At 36.7% G+C, this 20,875-nt stretch overlaps 1 protein-coding gene across 2 annotated transcripts; it reads left to right on the top strand.

Moving 5' to 3' along the window:
* Nucleotides 1-1,992: 1,992 nt before the first annotated feature.
* Nucleotides 1,993-20,764, top strand: LOC306885913 (protein eva-1 homolog A-like). Of its 2 annotated transcripts, XM_079442721.1 has the most exons (4): nucleotides 1,993-2,415; nucleotides 14,154-14,197; nucleotides 16,982-17,112; nucleotides 18,940-20,720. In XM_079442721.1, the coding sequence occupies exons 3-4, from the start codon at nucleotides 17,022-17,024 to the stop codon at nucleotides 19,299-19,301; spliced, it is 453 nt and encodes a 150-aa protein (XP_079298847.1). In that variant the 5' UTR covers nucleotides 1,993-2,415; nucleotides 14,154-14,197; nucleotides 16,982-17,021; the 3' UTR covers nucleotides 19,302-20,720. The 2 variants fall into 2 exon arrangements, with proteins under 2 accessions (XP_079298847.1, XP_079298846.1); XM_079442720.1 differs by lacking the exon at nucleotides 14,154-14,197 and having other exon boundaries at nucleotides 2,000-2,415; nucleotides 18,940-20,764.
* The last annotated feature ends 111 nt before the right edge of the window (nucleotides 20,765-20,875 follow it).

The following is a 20,875-nucleotide window of genomic DNA, read 5'->3' as shown; positions in this document are numbered from 1 at the left end:
ATTCAAAAGTTTAGGGTCCGTAAAATGTTTTGAAACCTGCCATACACCTTTTAGGATTCTTTTATAAAGAGAAAGTTCAAAAGAACAGCATGTATTTGAATTAGAAAACACTTTTGATCATAAGTGTCTTAATTCTTATTTTTTAAAGGTGCCATAGAATGCATTGATACAATATTTTAAATTGTTCTCCGATATCTATATAGGAGGTATATGGCTTAGGTAAGGGCAAAAATTCTCCAGAAACGGTTTTACATGTGCATTTACAACCCTAGGATTTCTCCCCAGAATGAAACGGTCTGTTATTGGCTTATTTGGAAGGGACATGAATAATAATGTTGAGCTCTGCTCTGATTGGCTGTTTCACAGTGCGGCTCAATCTTGAGCTCTGCTCTGATTGGCTGTTTCACAGTGCAGCTCAATCTTGAGCTCTGCTCTGATTGGCTGTTTCACAGTGCAGCTCAATCTTGAGCTCTGCTCTGATTGGCTGTTTCACAGTGCAGCTCAATCTTGAGCTCTGCTCTGATTGGCTGTTTCACAGTGCAGCTCAATCTTGAGCTCTGCTCTGATTGGCTGTTTCACAGTGCGGCTCAATCTTGAGCTCTGCTCTGATTGGCTGTTTCACATTGCAGCTTATTTCAGTAGCTCACAGGAAGGAAACACAGGGAGGAAAATATATATTTCAATACTTTCTCTCGCAGTTATATCGTCGGGTAATAATACTGTATATGAAATGCGGGCATCAGGGAGCCGCTATTAATAATGCGGGCCATTGAAATTGCTGTCAAATGCACGATTGCTTTTTACTTTCACTTTCGAGATTCGCGATCGCACAAACTCTGTTTATACTATGCAGCGGCAGTACCACACATTTTACAAGATTAGATGTTTGTAAGTGGTGCTCAGGATCTGTAAATCATTTGCCATCATCCTCAGTCATCTCTCCTTACTCTGTTTATATGGGAAGTGAATTAGAACGCTTTTATTTGCTTTCCGTGCCTTTCTGAATACAGACACCAACCCATCCCTGCACTTCACATCCCCAGCACAGCCTGGACCATAACATTTATTTCCATGATCTGCCATTTTCACTGTTGTCCTCGCTTGTTTCTTCACGATACCTGCAGAACTTCTGATGGTTCGGCTGCCGGCTGGCCTAGAACATGGGCGGGTTTATGCAAATGTTGGGGGCGTAACTATTAGTGATCCCGACTGTAACGTCACAGTCGGTGTTATGTTCTGATTCGCCTGTTTTTCAGTGGTCTTTTTAAATCACGAGATTTACATAAGGAGGAGGAAACAATGGTGTTTCAGGCTCAAATGTCATTTCCATGTACAGAACTGTTATTATTAAACTATGCCAAGGTAAATACAGTTTTCCATTCTATGGCATCTTTAAAAAACCTTTCAATGATACGGAGTTTCCTTCAAGTTCACACAGATGTCCTACGGGGAACCACAGATGTAGTTTGTCACATTAACTATGAACATGATCCACTAACATTTCATAACTAGAAAGTGTCAGAATACTTATAATTTTGAACAGTATATCTATTGTTTTTTTTTATTAAAACCTAGCAAACTCTCTTTGAAAGTGCACTTGTGCTGTTCGTCTTCCAAATAAAAGCCACTTGATATGATATTTTGATATATTGCAAAGAATTTCATACATTATTAATTGTGGTTTATGTGTACTAATATATTCTGTGGTCACTTTGTATTTTTCATGGCTGTTTGATGGTAATGCATTTTAATGAGCATTAATTTTCTATGAATTTCACTCCTGTACACAAAAATGCTTTTTTCCAGAGAGCCTCAGGGTAGAATTCCCAGCAAAAGTTCAGGCTGAATGAAATTCCCATGTCATGTCGTGTTCTCTACTAGTCGTCCAACCATCCCCCTCCTTCTCCTTCTTTTCCAGACTCCCTCCCTCCCTCGCTCTCTCTATCTCTCAATCTCGCAGACCTCCCTCTTTCTCTTTCTTTCATACTCACTGCTCTCCAGAGTTTCATTCTGACTCGTCTGTGTCCGTCAATGTGGTGAATATTTCTGCCTCCTGCCTTTTCCGTGTCACATTCCAGCTTCCAGGGCACAGCGTCCTTCTGACATGGGTTATAAAGAGAAGCACAGCTCCAGTATGCATTCGCACACGGCGTTAAGATCACCTTTTACCTCCAGTGACTTTTTTGAACTGTTTTGAATAAGCAAATAGACTCTCCAGGAGAATTTACCTTTCCTTTTTCTTCCTTCCTTTTTTCTTCTACTTGAGTTTTTCTACCAAGTTTTTTTCTACTTGAATGCAATCTCACTTACACAGAAAGCGCACTTACAGACAGTGGAATACTCAAGTAAAACAGTGTTTTACGGCTTCAGCTCAGATGTGTGTGCATGGACAAGAGAAAGGACAGGATACATTGGGTGAGTTTGAGTGCACCTGAATGATGATCAAGTTGTCATTGTGATTGTGGATTACCAGTTACTCAAATTTAAATTAAATGAGTTACACTTATTAAATAAATATATATTATTATTTTAAATGATATAATATACATTTTTTATAAAAATATTATATTATATATTAAAGGCTGCTTCATAGGTCCTTTAATGCCCAGTTGCTTTAAAGTTTTTAATAACCCAGTTTTCACAAGTGGAATGTCAATTGTGTATTGACTACAACTGTAATATGAATATATGTAAATAGACAGAAGTGAGGTTCTCCTCAACACAATTCAATGCATTTGACTTCATTTCTCCTGTCTCTGGCCATATATACACACATGATATAAATCCAGTAATCTACCGTATTAATATTTTCCATAAAATGGTTGAGAGCTCACTAGGAAGATGATTTATGGAAGATGTAATTGCACAACGTGCCAATTTATATTTTTTTTTTTGATAAAACAGTCATTTCAATTGCCAGATTATCTATATTCACAGGTGTATATTAGACTCAAAGTCAGTTCATCAGTCTCAGGTGGGGGGTTTGTGAGTGAGCACCATGCTGAAGTTGAAAGGGAACACCTTTGCTCTCTGTGTTAAATAAAAGCTGTTGAATGACTCTCAGGGGTTATGGACTCTGTTTGAACAACAGCACGCTCGCAGGATTTCCTTTAACACTTCACATTAGATTGATGTCTTTCTCTGCTAGGGAGGGCCGAACAGGGTCAACATTGTCCCTCGAGCACAACCAGACACCCACTGAGACTGAAATAAAACCTAGATGTTCATTATGGCTGTTTGTAGACACTTTGTAGAATTACCAAAGTAATTAAAGCAAGTTTAGGGTATTTTTTGTGGATTTTTGATTAACACTTTACAGTAAGGTTCAGCTCAGTACCATTAGTTAACGCATAATGTATCATGCATTAACAATAAACCACATCACTTATTAATCTAGGCTAATGTACATAATGTACATTGTTAATTCAGTAGTGTTCATAGTACATTAGCCAGTGCTAATTTCTACACCTTGAAATGTTAAAATTAGTATATATAAAAAATTAAAATAAACTAAATTAAACTGATTTAATTGAAAGTCATTTCATTTTCAGCTACTAAGTTAACATACTGAATCGGATTTCAAAATGTTGATACTTTTAATTAGTATTTAGACAGAAATTGCACGTAAACATGTAAACGCACACTGCAAGTCCAAATACCTCAATCAGGATGTTTAGCATAATATTCTTCTCTAACAGAAGATTCTCTGTGCTGGTCACTGGGGTCAATGGAGAGGAAGTCACTCCTCCTGTTTTATACCTCTATCCTCAAATACACAAAGACCTCAATGTCTAAACCATAATTGAACTATTAGCTAATAGCTACCTAGCCAATTGTTAGAATGTGATGTCCTTGTGGCCACAGACCTCATGACTAGAAACAATACTTTCACTCACCTTTAGAGTCTGCCTGCTGTCGTCTGCTCTGGCTCTCAAGGGTCTCTAATAGAAGGACCAGATGTTGGCAGGACTTCCTGCCACCCTAGTGGTGTCAGACAGCTGCTTTGTGTCAGCTCCTGTCCCGCTCCTAAAGCAGTAACCGTGGGGCCAGTGGCCCTGAACACACACTGGGCGGCATTGTTCAGTGAAACAGGCTGGACACACAGGATTCAAACAGGTCTGAGTTGAAGTAAGTGTAGTGACCAGTGACTTCAAACTGAATGGTCATGTTGTTCCAGACCTGTATGACTTTCGTTCTCCTGTGGAAACACAAATGGAGATATTTAGTAGAATGTTCTTGCTGCTCTTTCCTGGTCATTGAAAAAATACAGTAAATGCCTGTCCAGATCCATAAAAGACAAAAAGCTCAGTATAATTTCTATAAAAGTACTTGAAAAGTAGTTTGTGTCACAATGAATAACATTTTTAATCACCAGCATGTTTTTAGATTTTTCCTGAAGTATTTTAAGGAGTCTGTTGTTGTTGTTGTTGTTATTATGCTCCCTGTTTAATGTTTTTTTTCTTTCTTTATGTTTTTAGCTATTCTCCAAACGTAATTTCCATCTCTTGCCTGTTGGTTTGGCTGGTTGAAGTCACTATATGCACTGTTATAATATTCAACAAAGTGGAAAAGGCCTTCTGTCAGTCTGAATCAGGCTCAATAATACACAGGACTCTGGCAGCGAGCAGTGGTATTTTATGAGCCCCTATGCCATTAAACTCAAGGATTTGCCTATGTTTTGTATGAGATATTTGTTTTATGCTGCACTATGGCCAGCCTATCACATACCTTCATGATTCAGCATACAGCAGCTCTGCCAATGGGCTGCAGTTAAGCAATTAAAAAGAAAACAAGAACAAGTGGCTATGGTTAAACAGAAAAACACTAGGAACAAACTAAAAACAATGGGCCTTTGTGTTGTCTGTTTTAAGGTTTACGTCATTAAAATAAGCCTGCCTCAAAACTGCAATGCTTACCATTTTCAAATGTTTCATAAGTCTTCAGATCTTTGAACATTGAGTCCAAAATTCTCGTCTGAAATATTTGCACGTTAAAAAATAAATACTACCTCACATTGCGTCAATCACATATACACACTGCCTCTGAAACTTTCGTCCATCATAAAAAAATTCAGATCAGGTTCAATTTTCTGCGTTTTTGTATCTGTAGCAAGCATTTTGATAGGAAAAGATGACGAATATGAAATAATACAACTCTTTACTGCTGACAACTTGATGCATTGCAAAGTGACACATCTAGTGTAGCTTCGTTGATCATAATGGGTTTTATTTGCTTTTGACAGGACATGCAGCTTGCATCTGCTGTGAAGTCAGCATGCTTCATTACAATTCTGAAGGCATTTCAGCTTCAGACAGCATTAATTATAGTAGTTAAAATAGTTCAAAACTTCACTTAATTACGTGTTCTGTGAAAGAAATTCATATGGGTTTGGAAGACGTGATGTGAGTAAATAATAAAAGAATTTTAATTTTATAGACACTAACCCTTATTATGTCTTTTATGAGCTTGTGTGGTGAACAAGTTCAGCATAATAAGACCCCAAATGCTTTTAACAGTCCTGTGGCTGTGGCAGCCAGGAAGTCTAATCTGCATTAGAAACTGATCATAGTTTCTGTTCAAGCTTGATCTTGCATAAATATGGTAAAACTTAGCATCTGTCCACACAGACAGTTTATTTCCTAGTGAAACAGATTGGTTAATGTCTGATGTTAACGGAGCTGACTCTTTGACCTATAATTATGGAGAAGCTAATTGTTTAACTCTGAGCCAGGTGTACGTCGCCTCGAGCAGATCAACCGTGCAGGCAACAGTTCAGCTGTTCACTACTAACCATCGCTACTACACAATGGCTTCCTTTTCTTTCAGAACTGAGATTATTTTGCACGCAGTGTAGCAAGTCACTTCAGCCAGTTGTTTTAATTTGTTGGGGTTCTCTTGAAGGTTAACCAACATTTTTTGGTAGGCAACTAACACAAATGGATAGCGTATGATACTTTCTAAGACGGAATTAAAATGAATGATCAAATCAAATATTTGAATAGGCCTCTCAGGTACCTGATCAAAGACGATACTGTGTACCACGTGTGCGACGATGGTAAGAGGACTGGCTGAATGTTTGTTTATCCTGTGGGGTCTGCTGTGCATGCGCTTCAATGTTCGTGTGATCTGTCAGTAAGAGCATAATCTGGCCTCCGGCTTGCTTACGTGGTAAAGATGGGTCTGTGTTCTCAGAGACAGGACTTTTGTGAAGGAGAGCTTACAAGGTATACATTATTACTTTAGTACAGAGCCCTGCACATGACATGCAGACAAAAATATATTTATCGTGGCCTGAAATTTTGAATTTATTCCCTTGTATTATTAATCCCTTCCCTACCTTTAGTTAAAGCATGGCCACAAATTAAGAATTCATCAGACAATTTATTAATTTGTTCCCTCTTTTTAGTAAACGTAGCCATGTTGTACTAATTTGATTTCATTAAAACGAGGGAACAAATTAGTACAACTTATCCATGATTTACAATATGATTTAAAGTGAGGTAATGAATTAATCAATTGTAAGACGAATTCTTAATTCATGGTGACGATTTACTAAAACAAGGCAGTGAATAAGTAGAATGTGGCCACGTTTTAATAAAACGATGGAAATTAGTTAGTGTAATGTCACCATGATCTACTAAAACCAAGGAACTAATTAATACAATGTGGCCACGATTTAATAAAATGATGGAACAAACTAGCATGATGTGGCCACGATTTAACACAATTATAGTAACTGATTAGTACAAAGTGGCAAAGAAAATGAGACAACAAATTCTTAATCCGTGGTGATGATTTAACTAAAATTAGAAAATTAAGTCATGGGAACGAATTCTTAATTTGTGGCAACAATACTTTTTTCCCCCCACATCATGTGCGGGGCTCTGTACTTTAGTGTGAGTATTATTATTATTAGTTTAAATGTAAGCTTCACCATTGCCGTTTTAATTTAAAAAAACATTTTTCTACATGGAGGAGAATATGGCTCAATAGCCTCTGGTTATATGTTTCTGCTTGAACTACTGCTGTAGGCTTATTTATTTTATGCCCATATGGAGGTTGTGCATTTCAAGAATAATTACCCATAACCCCAAACTTAAAGAAACGTTCACTTGAAGATAGGATTCAACTGGGAATGTTGTGCCAGTCACTTAGAGCCAAGGTACACAGAGCCGTACAAACACAGAACACACACTAACATCCCTTGGGGCCGGTTTGAACATAATTCTCCACTAAAGTGCTCAAAAAAGAGGTGATTCTACTAAAAAATTCTCTTTAGTCAATTGTTCTGTTTCCAGGAAGCCAGCCCTAAATGAACTCATCATGTTAACTTGCTGTTACAGCAAAAACCAGCAGCATGTTAAACACGGCTCTCCCAAGCACCCACTTTTCTCTCATAGTGGTTATGGGTCAAAGAAACTGATGCTAAATCAGTACAAAAGGGCAACATCCATCTAACTAAATCTCACATCATGACAATAAACAGTTAAATGTGGCATTATAAAAACAATTCTGAAAAGAAAACGGCTATAGTGACGTTAAATAATAGAAGTGCTCTGTCCATCTATCTTCTTTCTAGGCAGCTGAGGAATGGAAAAGCTTTAGTTTCCCATCTGTGTGGGGTTAAGTACATTTAGGTCCTCCAGCTCCACTGTTCTGCTTTACTGAGCTAAGAGAGGCTGAGTTGAAGAGAGCCGAGACTGGCCCTGCATTCTGAAACCTAATATTAGAGAAGAAAAAAACAAGGCAGAGAGGAAGTGTAGCATTAAGGCTGGCAAATGAATCTGCCCAAAGTCATGTTCTGTGATTATAATGAGGGTGAAGCGGTGTGGCGCAGACAAATGAGAGTGAAATAAATCATGGCTGTATTTAGGCTCTCAGGTCCTAACATGAAATACTCAGTAATACTGATTTAATTCTGCTTTAAATTCTGGTATTTTTCAAGTTTTTGAAGATTATATCTCTAAATTGGACATTTGAGTATTTTTGCTTTGGATATGCAAGAAATGTATTTATTTATATTGTTATTTTTTCTGTAAAATTGTATTTAAATCTTAAAAGTTATTATTTATCATTTTTAGTAACTAAATTAGTAAATCATGGAGCTTATCAATTTGTATATGTATAAAGTGAACAATATAGAAGATTTAATATGAAATATGATTTCATATGAAACATGAAATTATTTGAATATTAATGTTCAACAATATATGTTCAATAACAGTTTATATATGTATTCTTTGTGTATAAGATAAAGACTTTAGGGCTTAGTTACTGAAAAATGTTAAAAGCTTCTCATTCTGTTGTTTTTAAATGACAGTGTCTCTGTAAATGTGCACTTCAGTTTAGTCTATAAACCATGCAGGCTCATAGTGGATTAGGTGAAGTGAATTATTAGGCAGAGTCAAATGTGTCTGTGGGATTATGCGATCAGACATAGACATTCATATGTGCCGTCTCTCCTAATCTTCTTTTATGAGGTGTGAGGAGATTGAGTGGTTTGTGGTTACAATCAACTCTGGATAGGACAAAAAATTGAATGAAACAAAAAAACAGTCATAGTGGTGGGAATTCAGTTTGCTTTACGTCTGATGAAATGCACACCCACTCATTTTACTCTGTTTATATTTGAAGGGTTTGATTATGTAGCAAAGACAAGACTAGCTGAGGGATTCCGTTGTTTTACACTCTCTTTGTCTTATACGCTGCATTGTAATACATCATATATATTTCTTTCTCTGAATATTGTAAGCAGAGCTCCATTTTGTCATTCCTTCTGATCAGAAACAGCTGTTGGAAAACTGTATATTGTCCTCATGTTGTTTTAAACATTTCCTCTAAAAATAGAAATCTGAAACCCCCTATAATGAATCTTTTTTGTGAGGACTAGTTTAATCTCTCTCTTCTATGAAAACAAATATGAAGTCTCTTTAACTCCCTCTGCTCTTTCATTTCTCCGCTGGATCTCATAAGTTCATGATAAACAGACCCCAGCGAGAGGACATATTTTTATAAGGCCACTTCATAAGGACAATAAAAGGCTCCCTCTGATATTTAGGGATTTAAATGGTCTTGCACTTGTACGCAGTTTGTCTCCCAATCCTCTGATGAAAAAGTTTATGTAATGTTTTTTTCCACAAGATGTGGTCTGTTTCTGTTTATTTTCATGCTGAAAGAAAAGTTTGTAGGAAACTCTCTTTTTTTAGCAGTCAACATTTAGCATGTGGAAAAGCAGAACTTTTAACCGATTCTTATAGTAAAATTTTGTATAACCGATTCTTATAGATAAATTTTGTATGTTGTTAGATTTTTATTAATTAATTAAAGTCAGTGGGGTCTAAAGTTGTTACTGACTTTTACTGTATGGGGGGAAAAAAGGAGAAAAATTCTTCAAAATATATTTTTCCACAGAAGCATAAAAGTCATACAGGTTTACATTGAAGCTGACTAAATGATGCCAGAATTTGATTTTTTTAGGTGAACTATTCCTTTAAGAACTAAAAAAAAACACTTGCAAAATGCACCTGTTTACTGCTCCACCTGTTTGTTTGTTCTTGAGGAACTGACACGGGTGGCACAGGAAAATGCCTGGCCAGCTAAAAGTGACCTGCTTGATCAACAATGCTTTGCAGCAGGCTGGTTGGCATGCTTGTGGGGGGTCTAGTTGACATTGACTCATTTTACTAATACTAATGACAGCAGTTGTGCACCCATTATTGTCTCAACTTAAATATCATGTTATAGTTGGGAAACAGGTGCTTGGATTTCTGTTAAAACTATTAGAGCCTGCAAAAGTAAAATAAGTGTATTATTTGTGACTATGCGAGAGTTGAAACGAGAGAACAGCCACGCTGCTCAACTTGTTCAATGAGGAACAACATCATTTTAAAGTGAAAAATAAAATTTTCACAAATAGACGTTTGCTTGACGTCTATTTGTGAAGTCAAATGAAAGAGTATTGGCTCATGCCAGCTTTGAAGCTCAGGTTTGGCTCGGTGTCTGATTAAAGCCAGGCACCGTTGGTCAAGGCCCTGAAATACTACAGGCTGCTGGCTTCAAAAAAGCCCTGCCAAAAATGAGCTGCCGCTTTCCTCTCTTGATTGCGGTACATAACTGTGGTTCCATCTGCAGGACAATGGTGAAAACTCTCTCAAAGTATTTGTATGGACAATTCTAGAGAAACCCAGTGAACAACTCCAGTCCAGTCCATCAATTAAAGGGGTCATATGATGCAATTTCACGTTTTCCTTTCTCTTTGGAGTGTTACAAGCTGTTTGTGCATAGATGAGATTGCTAAAGTTGCAAAGACTAAAGTTCCCAAAACCAAAGAGATATTCTTTGTAAAAGTTAAGACTCGTCCACGCCCCCCTAAAACAGCTCATTCAAACACGCCCCATATGTCTACGTCATGATGTGGAAATATTTGCGTAATGCTGCCAAAATGTTCATGCAAAGAAAGAAGTTGTGGTTTCAGTAACCGCAGTAGTGTTGATGCAGCCATGTCAGGGAGACGCTGTGAAAGTGTGAAAGTGATGTGACCTGTGGCCAAGTATGGTAACCCATACTTGGAATTAGTGCTCTGCATTTAACCCATCCTAAGTGCACACACACAGCAGTGAACACACACACACACCGTGAACACACAGCCAATGCTGCGGCGCCTGGGGAGCAGTTGGGGGTTCGGTGCCTTGCTCAAGGGCACCTCAGTCGTGGTATTGAGGGTGGAAGAGAGCGCTGTACATTCACTCCCCCCCACCTACAATCCCTGCCAGACATGAGACCTGAGTCTGACTCTCTAACCATTAGGCTACGACTTCCCCGTATGTGTCTTCTGTGTGTTTCTATGCGAAAGCAAAAGCACTTTATTTGGCCTTCCAAAAGTAGATGCAATTAGGAATCATATGGTTAAGATTATTTACAGCAGAACTTGTACAACTTGTGTTCAAATTTGTGCAACGCATTTTATGGACGACAGTTTCGTGAACCTAGGAGAGTACAAGGCTGGCTATGCACGAAGGCTATTTCCAACAACAACAACAAAAAAAGGGTCAATTCTGACTTTGCTATGACAATCTGGCGCTTCTGAACCAGAGACTGTAAGTATGTTTTGTTATTAGTTCAAGTATTTGCTATTGACCGTTCAAATGCAGAGTTTTGCGTGTTACGCGTCGTGTGTGTGTTTGTGTGTGTGTGTGTGTGTGAGGGAAACAAGGTCACAGCGGAGTGTACAGCCCGTCAGAAATCGTCTTAACCGCGGCTTGTGTACTGCAAATACATACGAGCATCATCACTGTGTCTGTCACGCGACTCTGTTCCCCTCTCGGGCTTGAACTGATAAAACTAACTTGAAAGCTGAAGATTATGGTAAGGGGCGTTACATTTCCGATGCGTGCTTGTGGTGTTCGGCCAATCACAATGCACTGGGCCAGTTGGCCATTCAGAGCAGACTGCACTTGTTGGAAGGAGAGGCTTTGTAGAAAACAACGCGTTTGCGAGAGGCGGGGCATAGAGGAACTACAATATTGTACAGTATTTGAAAAATAATGCGTTTTTTGAACGTTAAAGCATGTCAACATATTCTGTTACACCAAATACACAAAATAATGATAGTTAAAATAGCATCATATGACCCCTTTAATGTCTTGTGAAGTGAAAAGCTGCATGTTTGTAAGAAAGAAAATCCATCAAGATGTTTAAAGGGTTACTCCACCCCAAAATTAAAATTTTGTCACTACCCCCATGCCGTTCCAACCCCATAAAAGCTTTGTTCGTCTTCGGAACACAATTTAAGGTATTTTGGATGAAAACCAGGAGGCTTGTGACTGTCCCATTGACGGCCAAGTATATAACACTGTCAAGACCCAGAAAAGTATGAAAAACATTGTCAAAATAGTCCATCTGCCATCAGTGGTTCAATCTGAATGTTATGAAGCGACAAGAATACTTTTTGTACGCAAAGAAAATAAAAATTATGACTTTATTCAACAATTCATCTCATCCGCATCACCGTAGCACCAATTTGGAGAGTATCCACTGGACGCAAACTGCGTATGTTCTGTGTCAGCCGCACCACATGTCGTTCAAATCAAAGCGTGAATAAATGTAGAAAACGTATCCGTTTGGCACAGCTGACACAGAACAGCGTACGCAGTTTGCGTCCAGCAGATATTACATGGCGCTACGGTGACGCGGATGAGACAAATTATTGAATAAAGTCATAATTTTCAGTCAAAAAGAAATTAAGGTTTGTGAGGAAAATATTCCAGGATTTTTCTCTGTATAGTGGACTTCAATGGGACCCAACGGGTTGAAGGTCCAAACTGCAGTTTCAACGCAGCTTCAAAGGGCTCTACGTGATCCCAGGTGACAAATAAGGGTCTAATCTATTGAAATGATTGGCCATTTTCTAAAAAAAAAAGTTTATACTTTTTAACAACAAATGCTTATTAGCAAATTAGCACTGCGATGAATATGTGAGACTTCACGCATTACATAATCACATTGCTAAGGTCACACGTGGTTAGCTCTTCATCTGCGTACTCCGGTTCAAAAAGGTACCATAGGGTGAAAAATCTCATTTTCTCCTCCAACTTCAAAATCGTTAGACATCGTTGTTTTACCTTTTTTTGTAAAGGGCGTTTGATTTTCTTTGCATGTTCACTTTGTATACACTGGGTCATTACTTCCACCTACATCACATGTGATTACGTAATGCGTCAGGTTGAGCTAGTGCAAGATGAGCATTTGTGGTTAAAAAGTATATATATTTTAAAATGACCAATCGTTTCTCTAGATAATTCCTTGGCTGGGATTGTGTAGAGGATTTTGCAGCTGCATTGAAACTGCCATTTGAACCTTCAAACCATTGGCTCCCATTGAAATCCACTATATGGAGAGAAATCCTGGAATGTTTTCCACAAAATTTCTTTTCGACTGAAGAAAAAAAAAACAAAAAGACATGAACATTTCGAATGACATGGGGTGAGTAAATTTTCATGAAACTTATTCTGGAAGTGAACTAATCCTTTAATGATGGTTTTGTTTAAACATACAGCTTTTTACTTCACAAGATGTTAATTGCCGGACTGGAGTCATGTGGATTACTTGAGTATTATTGTAATGCTTTTATCAAATGTTTAGACTCTCACTGCTGAAGATCCACTGGTGGACAAGTGATGTAATACTAAATTCCCCTTTGCTTTTGTTTTATCTCTCATTAATTAGTTAAATATTTTCCTAAAATATTATGCTGTGTAAACTTTAAAAACACTTTACCACTGAATTCAGTTACTTAAGTTGATGTAATCATCCTTTTCAAGTTTTAAGATTAAATTACATGCCTCTTTTAACTTTGTATTGATATTGGAAGAAGTTAAGCAATATAGATCTATTTTAATATGAACACAGGATACGACCCATGAGATTTCTGTGGGAAAGAAGGACTTGTCCAGGGAAAAGTCCAGTGCAGTTTCCAAAAACATGAAAAGATAAGAACAACAAGAACAAGAACAACAGTTTAGTCATATACTGTTTTCCAACCATAAAAATAGCCTGAATTACAGATAGGGCCACAGATAATGTTTTTACACTGTACATGTGCATAATTAATTCGAAAGGAATGCTCACTGACTAGTTATCTCTCAATATACTGCTCTCACATCACATCACATCCTGATATGATTCATTCTTACAAGTTCATGTCCTAATTTAGTAGCAGAAATTTGTACTTTACGCACTGTGGCTTTCAAATAGTCAGATAATTGGCCTGGCCCAGGCGAACGCCATACAACTTAAACACACACTATTGTTTTTTTTTGTTTTTCTGTCTAGTTAGGGAGGGTTTTGGTCTTGACTAATCACTGTGGTTGAATGGAGGAGTGTGTGTACCAGAAAAGGAATCATAGTGATACTGGGTGATGTACAATCTCTGACACACACAAACACAGGAACACAAATTGGGAAAGAGTTTTTCCACTGAAGGTCTTATCATAACACTGAGGGGGCTGCTCTGTTATATAGATCATTATGACTCATACAGTAGCCCTTCGTTTTTTTTTCTTTTGCTTTGTCCATCAATTCTGAAGACCAAAGGGAGGCTGCTGAAGTTCCTTTCTCAGTTTGTCCTACTTTCTTTTGTTCTAATTTCTCTGCAGTGTGATATCGCATAGATGGACTTCAATGTATCAACACACTCCAGGTAAGACTAAATTTATAGTGTTAATCAGGGAAAATGAATCAAAAATTGTAGTCACAAAACACTATCAGTAGATAGAGTACTTGAGTATTAATAATAGTAATTAATTCATGTTGCTGTAATTTTTGTGAGATGGTACAAGACCGTAGCACTTTGTAAAAGGTTATGAGATTGCCTCGCACGGAGGCTTCACAGTGTTTCGAGTATTTACACCCGAAAATACTGTTTAAACATCAAATTATGGTGCAGAGCCTGGGAGAGATTCATAATTATAAGATAGTAATGAGGGTTAATGTAGAGCGTTGCAATGTAAGATTGCACAGAAGAACAGACCCAACAGTTAAATGAGCTTAGGAAAGCTTAACAGATACTTTCCACATATATGGTACAAAATAAGGCTTTCAATTCGTACATTTTTAGAGATATAAACTAAATTTTATAAAAGCTATTTAATTTTCTATTGATTTTAAGGTTAGCAATTTTTGCAACATTACATTAATATTATCATATCTAAAACAAACAAAACTAAAACAAAAGCAGATCTTTTTGTTATAAAAATGTAAAAATAAAGACAAAAATACAGATAGATAGATAGATAGATAGATAGATAGATAGATAGATAGATAGATAGATAGATAGATAGATAGATAGATAGATAGATAGATAGATAGATAGATAGATAGATAGATAGATAGTCTGGGCTCAAGATTTTGTTTTGAAAGAAATTATACTTATATATATATACTCAGCAAGAATCCATTAAATTGATCCAAAGTGACAGTATAGATACACTTATAATTTAAAGTTTTCTATTTCAAATAAATGCTGTTCATTTAAACTTTCTATTTATCAAAGAATCCTAAGAATATATCACAGTTTCCACAAAAGTATTTGTTTTCAACACTGATAATAATAAGAAATAGAGGATCATGTGACACTGGAGACTGAAGTAATTGCTATTAAACAATTTTAATTGTAATAAATATATTAAAGTTATTTTAAATTGTAAAAATACTACAAAATTATTTTAATCAAATATATAAATTTGCCGGGGAGTGAAAACTTTTTTAATTTGAAGATCAGGGTAAATTTAACTTATTTTTTTCTTCTGGGAAACATGTAACTATCTTCTGTAGCCTCTGAAGGGCAGTACTAAATGAAAAAATATGAAATTTAGGCAAAATAAGAAAAAATTATCTCCATTCTCTTCAACAGTTTTCACCCCCAGGTCTTAATGCATGGTTTTTCCTTCTGGAGCATCAGTGAGCGTTCTGTAATTGCTGCATATGAGTCCCTCAGTTGTTCTCAGTGTGAAAAGATGGATCTCAAAATCCTAGTTATTATTGGAAAGGGTTCAAATAGACAAGAATGCTGGAAAACCAAAGAATTTGTGGGACCTGAAGGATTTTTCTGAAGAACAGCAGGCAGTTTAACTGTTCAGGACAGACAAGGGACTCATGAACAACTATCACTAAACAAAAAAACACCGCTGTGGATCATTCAGGTAACAACACATTAAGAATCGTGTGTATGTAAACTTTTGAACAGGGTCATTTTTTATAAATTCAACTATTATTTTCTCTTGTAGACTATATGTAAACATCTTTTATGTGAAATATCTTATTCAGGTCAGTACTAAAACAATAACATGCATTTTGAATGATCCCTCTTATTTTGGTAAAATAATTAGCATTTAGCAGATTCTGAAAGCAGGATGTAAACTTTTGAGCTCAACTGTATATATAAAATGGAATAAATTTCTTCCTGCAATTATTAAAATGAGTTAATAAAATAGTTTTCACTACAATGAATGGAATATCAGTTATCAGTTGAGCATATTATGTCAGAATGATGATATTGTTTTATGAAAGTAATGGTTTGATACAGATACGGTAAAGAAGGTCGGAGAGGGCAAAAATCACAATTTTAAGGACACTGACATTCGATGTTTTTAACATTTACTAATGTGTACCTATATTTGTTGGAAGTGCCACCAGTCTAATTCCTCATTTACACTAAAAGAGGAGCCTGTCTTCCTCTAAGTGAGACAGACCGAGACTCTACATTCCATTACACCCACGTGAATGACTGGCCCTGAGTGCCGTCTACCTTCAGCCCAGACTACTGCTGAAAAACATCTGACTAACTCAAGCTTTCTGATTCGAGCTGATTCTCGGTTGTTTGTGTACAACCTCCTTTGTTTTATTACATTTTTTTCTCTTCTTCTTGGGATGAAAGACAAAAAACAGCCAATATGTCCTGGCAATTTGGCAATAATTTACTAGTAAACTTCCCCGATGCCTAGAAGTGGTTTTACGAGGGGGAGAGAGAATGACAGAATGTCAGGGGTAGGATGGCATTCTATAATTCATTCTTTATGAAAGGTTATAATTTCTATTATGATTGTCTCAACTATCGTCAATCATCTTGTCAGTGAATAATAATAATGTATATGTTGGATCAGAATGTTTTTTTTGTCTGATCTTGTGTGACAGTTTGATGAGGAGAATTAAACTTTAGGTTGCTACTAATGTCTGTGGTTGCACAGTAAGATATAGCATTATTCTGCTGTTCGGAAATTTCCAGCCTGTCTGTAAAAATAGTTTTCTCTGACAGGAGGTTATGGTACAGCCTAAATGTAGGGAGAAATCCCAATATAATTACAATCTTTAAAACAACATCATTATAAGCTACAGTTCAGCGCTTCTCTTTATAGGGATTTTAAAAAAATGAAGGTGGGTTCAGACCGGTTTTAACTTGCGGTCTCTCCCTTTCACTTTCTTTCAGTACCACACAATAAGTGATCCAGAGAGCGTCTGTGGATGAAATGGTTACAGCTTTCCTCAATGAAAGGCAAGCCACTACTGAGGAGATGGCTTTAGTAAGCAATGCACTGGCTGCTTACTCCTTCATAGCAGGTAAAACAGGTTTTGGTACACTACAATACACCAACAGCCCAAGACTATACTCTGTACTAAAGCTGGGTGATTCATTGAATTTTATTTTCAATTACAATTTTGTCTTCCAACAGTTGAACAAAAGATAATCTTGTGAATAATCATAAGATAACAGTGCCGCATTCCTTTTTACGATGATGGTTCTTCTTTGTCTTTTATATATCCAGGGCACTTTTTTCTTTTACATTGGCACTCTTTGCTTTACATGGCAAAATGTTTTTTTTTTTATATTTAAGATGTTTGTTTTTTATATAATCTAAACCTTTTATAAATATTGTTAAATTGCTGAGTAGTTTTTTACTGAAAACTACTAATCATTAATTAAAGCTGCAGTCCCTAACTTTTTTGGGCTCAATATTTGAGCAAGTACATAACCAGCCAGTGTTCCAGTGGCACGGGGTCGAAAATGGGCACAACACTAGGCTATCGCATGCGAGGATCCTGCAGGTGGCGGATCGTTTATAGCCTTTTCTCCCAGCAGCTAGATTAGAATAATTAAATGTATCATTTTGATGGCGGATTGTAATCCAAAAAGGATTGTGTTTATGAAACATACTGTATGTGAGTGAATTTAAATTATATTCCAGTTTTAAATGTGCTTCCAATTACACATAGCCTGGGATTACACAAGATTTGTATTTTAAAGACAACCAGTTCGAAGGGAGCATAGTTTACTTTTTGGGTTAAAAGAATTTCTTAATATGAAATTCGAATGGTATGACAATTAGACAGTATGGAAATTGCAATCTACATGCTAATACACACTATACTCATTGTCAAGCAATGCTGATGTTGTTAACATTAATATTTTGAGAATAAAGTATAACAATAATAATAATTTGCAAGGCTAGATGTGATAGTGATATGATAGTGATATGAGCTAATCGATCGTTAGATTTAATTACCATTGGTAGCGCGATTTATTGTAATGCTTTTTTCCTCAGTTGGTCAGAACAAACGTGGCAGACTTGTTACTTACTTGTTCAGATAACTATATACGGTGAAAATTCTTATTTGGGTCATATATTCCAAGACGTAGGCTAGAATCTGTGATTCCTAAGTACAGTATCCACACCGGTGTGGTAAGATTCATCCACGCTGGAGCCGTGCCAGAGCACAACCCCACGGATGGAAGATAACTCCGCACAGAGCTGCAATTCCAGGTTTTCAAACAGAGATGGCGACAAAGAGGCAAAACTTATGGACTGCAGCTTTAAATATACACAAACTTTTGATGCAATATATATAGATATTACATTAGCCTACACTCTTAAAAAGGATGTGTTTAAAACAACACACCTCTGTTAAGGACAACACATTTTGTGTTACTTTTAACTCAACCATGTATTATTTCTACAAATTTTCTACACCCAAATGTGTTATAGTTACACAATTTATGTCAATTATGTACTCAAAATGACGTGTTAAAAGTCAAGACAACAAATGTGTTAATTAACAGATCCTTTTTGAGAGTGTATTAAAAATGGCTAATTTGTAAGAAATCATAAGATTATGCAGAACCATTTCAAAGAATTTCATCCTTTAAATGTTTCAATCATTAAAATGTCCTTCATTATCAGGATAGATATGTCACCTGAATGCTTCCATATGGACACACATTTAGCTAGGCTATAATTTATTCATTTAGAAATCAAAAAGATTACTAAAGAAGAGGTGTGTGTAAGTTATTAGGCTATAAACAAATGATTACAAGCCAGGACTACTTTGCATTCAACGTAACAGTGGTCCAATGCAAACTGTTACTAACCTTCTGAATTGTTTCTGCAGATCACCCGGAACGGGCGGCACTGTATTTTGTGTGTGGAGTGTGTTTGGGACTGGTTCTCACTCTCATCGCTTTAGTGGTGCAGATCTCCTGTCGAACCGACTGCAAAACGCAACAAGCGCCCAAGAAAACCGGCAAGACCGCGGAGAGCACCAGCGACACGAGCGACAGCGACTCGGACTGGGACAATAGCTCCGACCTGTCGGCACGCCGCCACCGGCGCTTTGAACAGACGCTCGGTAACGTGTTCACCTCCGCGGAGGAGCTGGAGCGCGCGCAACGACTAGAGGAACGCGAGCGGATTATCCGGGAGATCTGGATGAACGGACAGCCGGCTACACGCAGCCTCAACCGCTACTATTGAAGTCTCTGAAGCAACGAGACGGAGGGTTTGAGGAAATATTATACAATAGCTATTCATTTGTTTTGGAATACAGTAAGGGACTGAAATATGGGAAAAGCCAACACTTAATACGTTTTGGATCATCTCATCTGGCGGCACTGGCACTACTAGTGAAGCATTTGTGTTTTTGAATGTGCACTCAGTAACTTTTTTTGTTTATGTTGCGCTGATAGTCATTTTGTACTTATACTGATGACACCTATACTGACACCTGGTGGTGTGGATGCTATGTTTTTAGTTAGGGGTAAATTGATGTAAACTGAGACACTTTTTGCCATTGAGATGTCCTAATTAACTGATAACACAGTAGAAATGCTTTATTCGACATTTTAATTTATTCCAAGAGTGAGTAAGCAACTTCAACAAATCTACACTCGACCTAGCTCCATGTGAATCCGATTGATTTGACGGACGACTTCATGATTTTAAACATTTTTCAAATTGCTATTCATTTCTTTATGTTAATAAAATTTAATGAGGAAAACTTACTGAGTGCACCTTTAATGAAACTTGTTTTAATGAAGAATTCCCCATGACTTGTAAAACAGGTGGAAAATGTATATGCTTGACTTGAAATACTGTATTTTTTAAATGGAATGAATTTTGTCTGAAATTAGGTTTGGCCATGTGGAAATTGGACAATTCAGACACGTATTTTTATTGAGATTCTTTAGTTGGCTAATATCTTTTTTATTTAAGCAAAATGTATTTCTGTTACAAACACTTTTATTATACTAAAGCTTTGTCTTGCAGCTCAGGGTTTTCATGACCTCTGTAAAGGATTTCTCTTCATTTGTCATATTTTGTTAACCGACAAAACAAAATGATGGTCTGTGCCTTCATTTTAGAAAAAAAAAATCACTGTAAAAATGAAAAGATACTTACTTCTAAAAGATCAGTTCTAGAGGGTTCTGCATTGTGGCAATCAGAGTATTTTTTCATTTTTACAATGTATGCCTTCTTCAAGCAAGTATTAATTATGCGTGGAAGACAATCACCTGTTTATACTAGATTTTTCACAGGATAGGGCCTAGCACCAATTTTCTACATGGTGCTATAGGTAAAATCCATCCGTGCGTGAGCACAGTTCATGGTCCAGAAATGTCAGATATATCAAATATGTTCCTGTCCTTACTTCACCCTTTGGTGTTCAACACATGCCGCATTTTAATAATGTAACCAAGAGGCTCACGTGCTTCCTCTGTTTCATTCCATACTTATTCAGTTTAAGTGTTTCAACAATATTTTAATTTCATATAAATATATGGATTATTAGAAAATTAATTTGCATTTGGTTGTCTTTTAACATGGTTGTTTTGAATGTGTATGAAGTAATGTGCCAAAAGTTTGTCTGTGGATAAAGTCACTACATCTTTCCATAAAATAAAAACAAAGATTTAAAAAAATAAACTTTTGTTTATGCCACTACTCCTGTAAATCTTTGCACAAACCCTAATTGAATGCAATAGTGCCCTCTGCTGTCTGATGAACAGCTATTATGACAGAATCATAAACATTTCAAAGATTTGTATTCC

Source organism: Barbus barbus (genome assembly GCF_936440315.1).
Source record: "Barbus barbus genome assembly, chromosome: 20".
In the NCBI taxonomy this organism is placed as follows: domain Eukaryota; kingdom Metazoa; phylum Chordata; class Actinopteri; order Cypriniformes; family Cyprinidae; genus Barbus; species Barbus barbus.
This window is presented reverse-complemented; position numbering and strand designations above follow the sequence as displayed.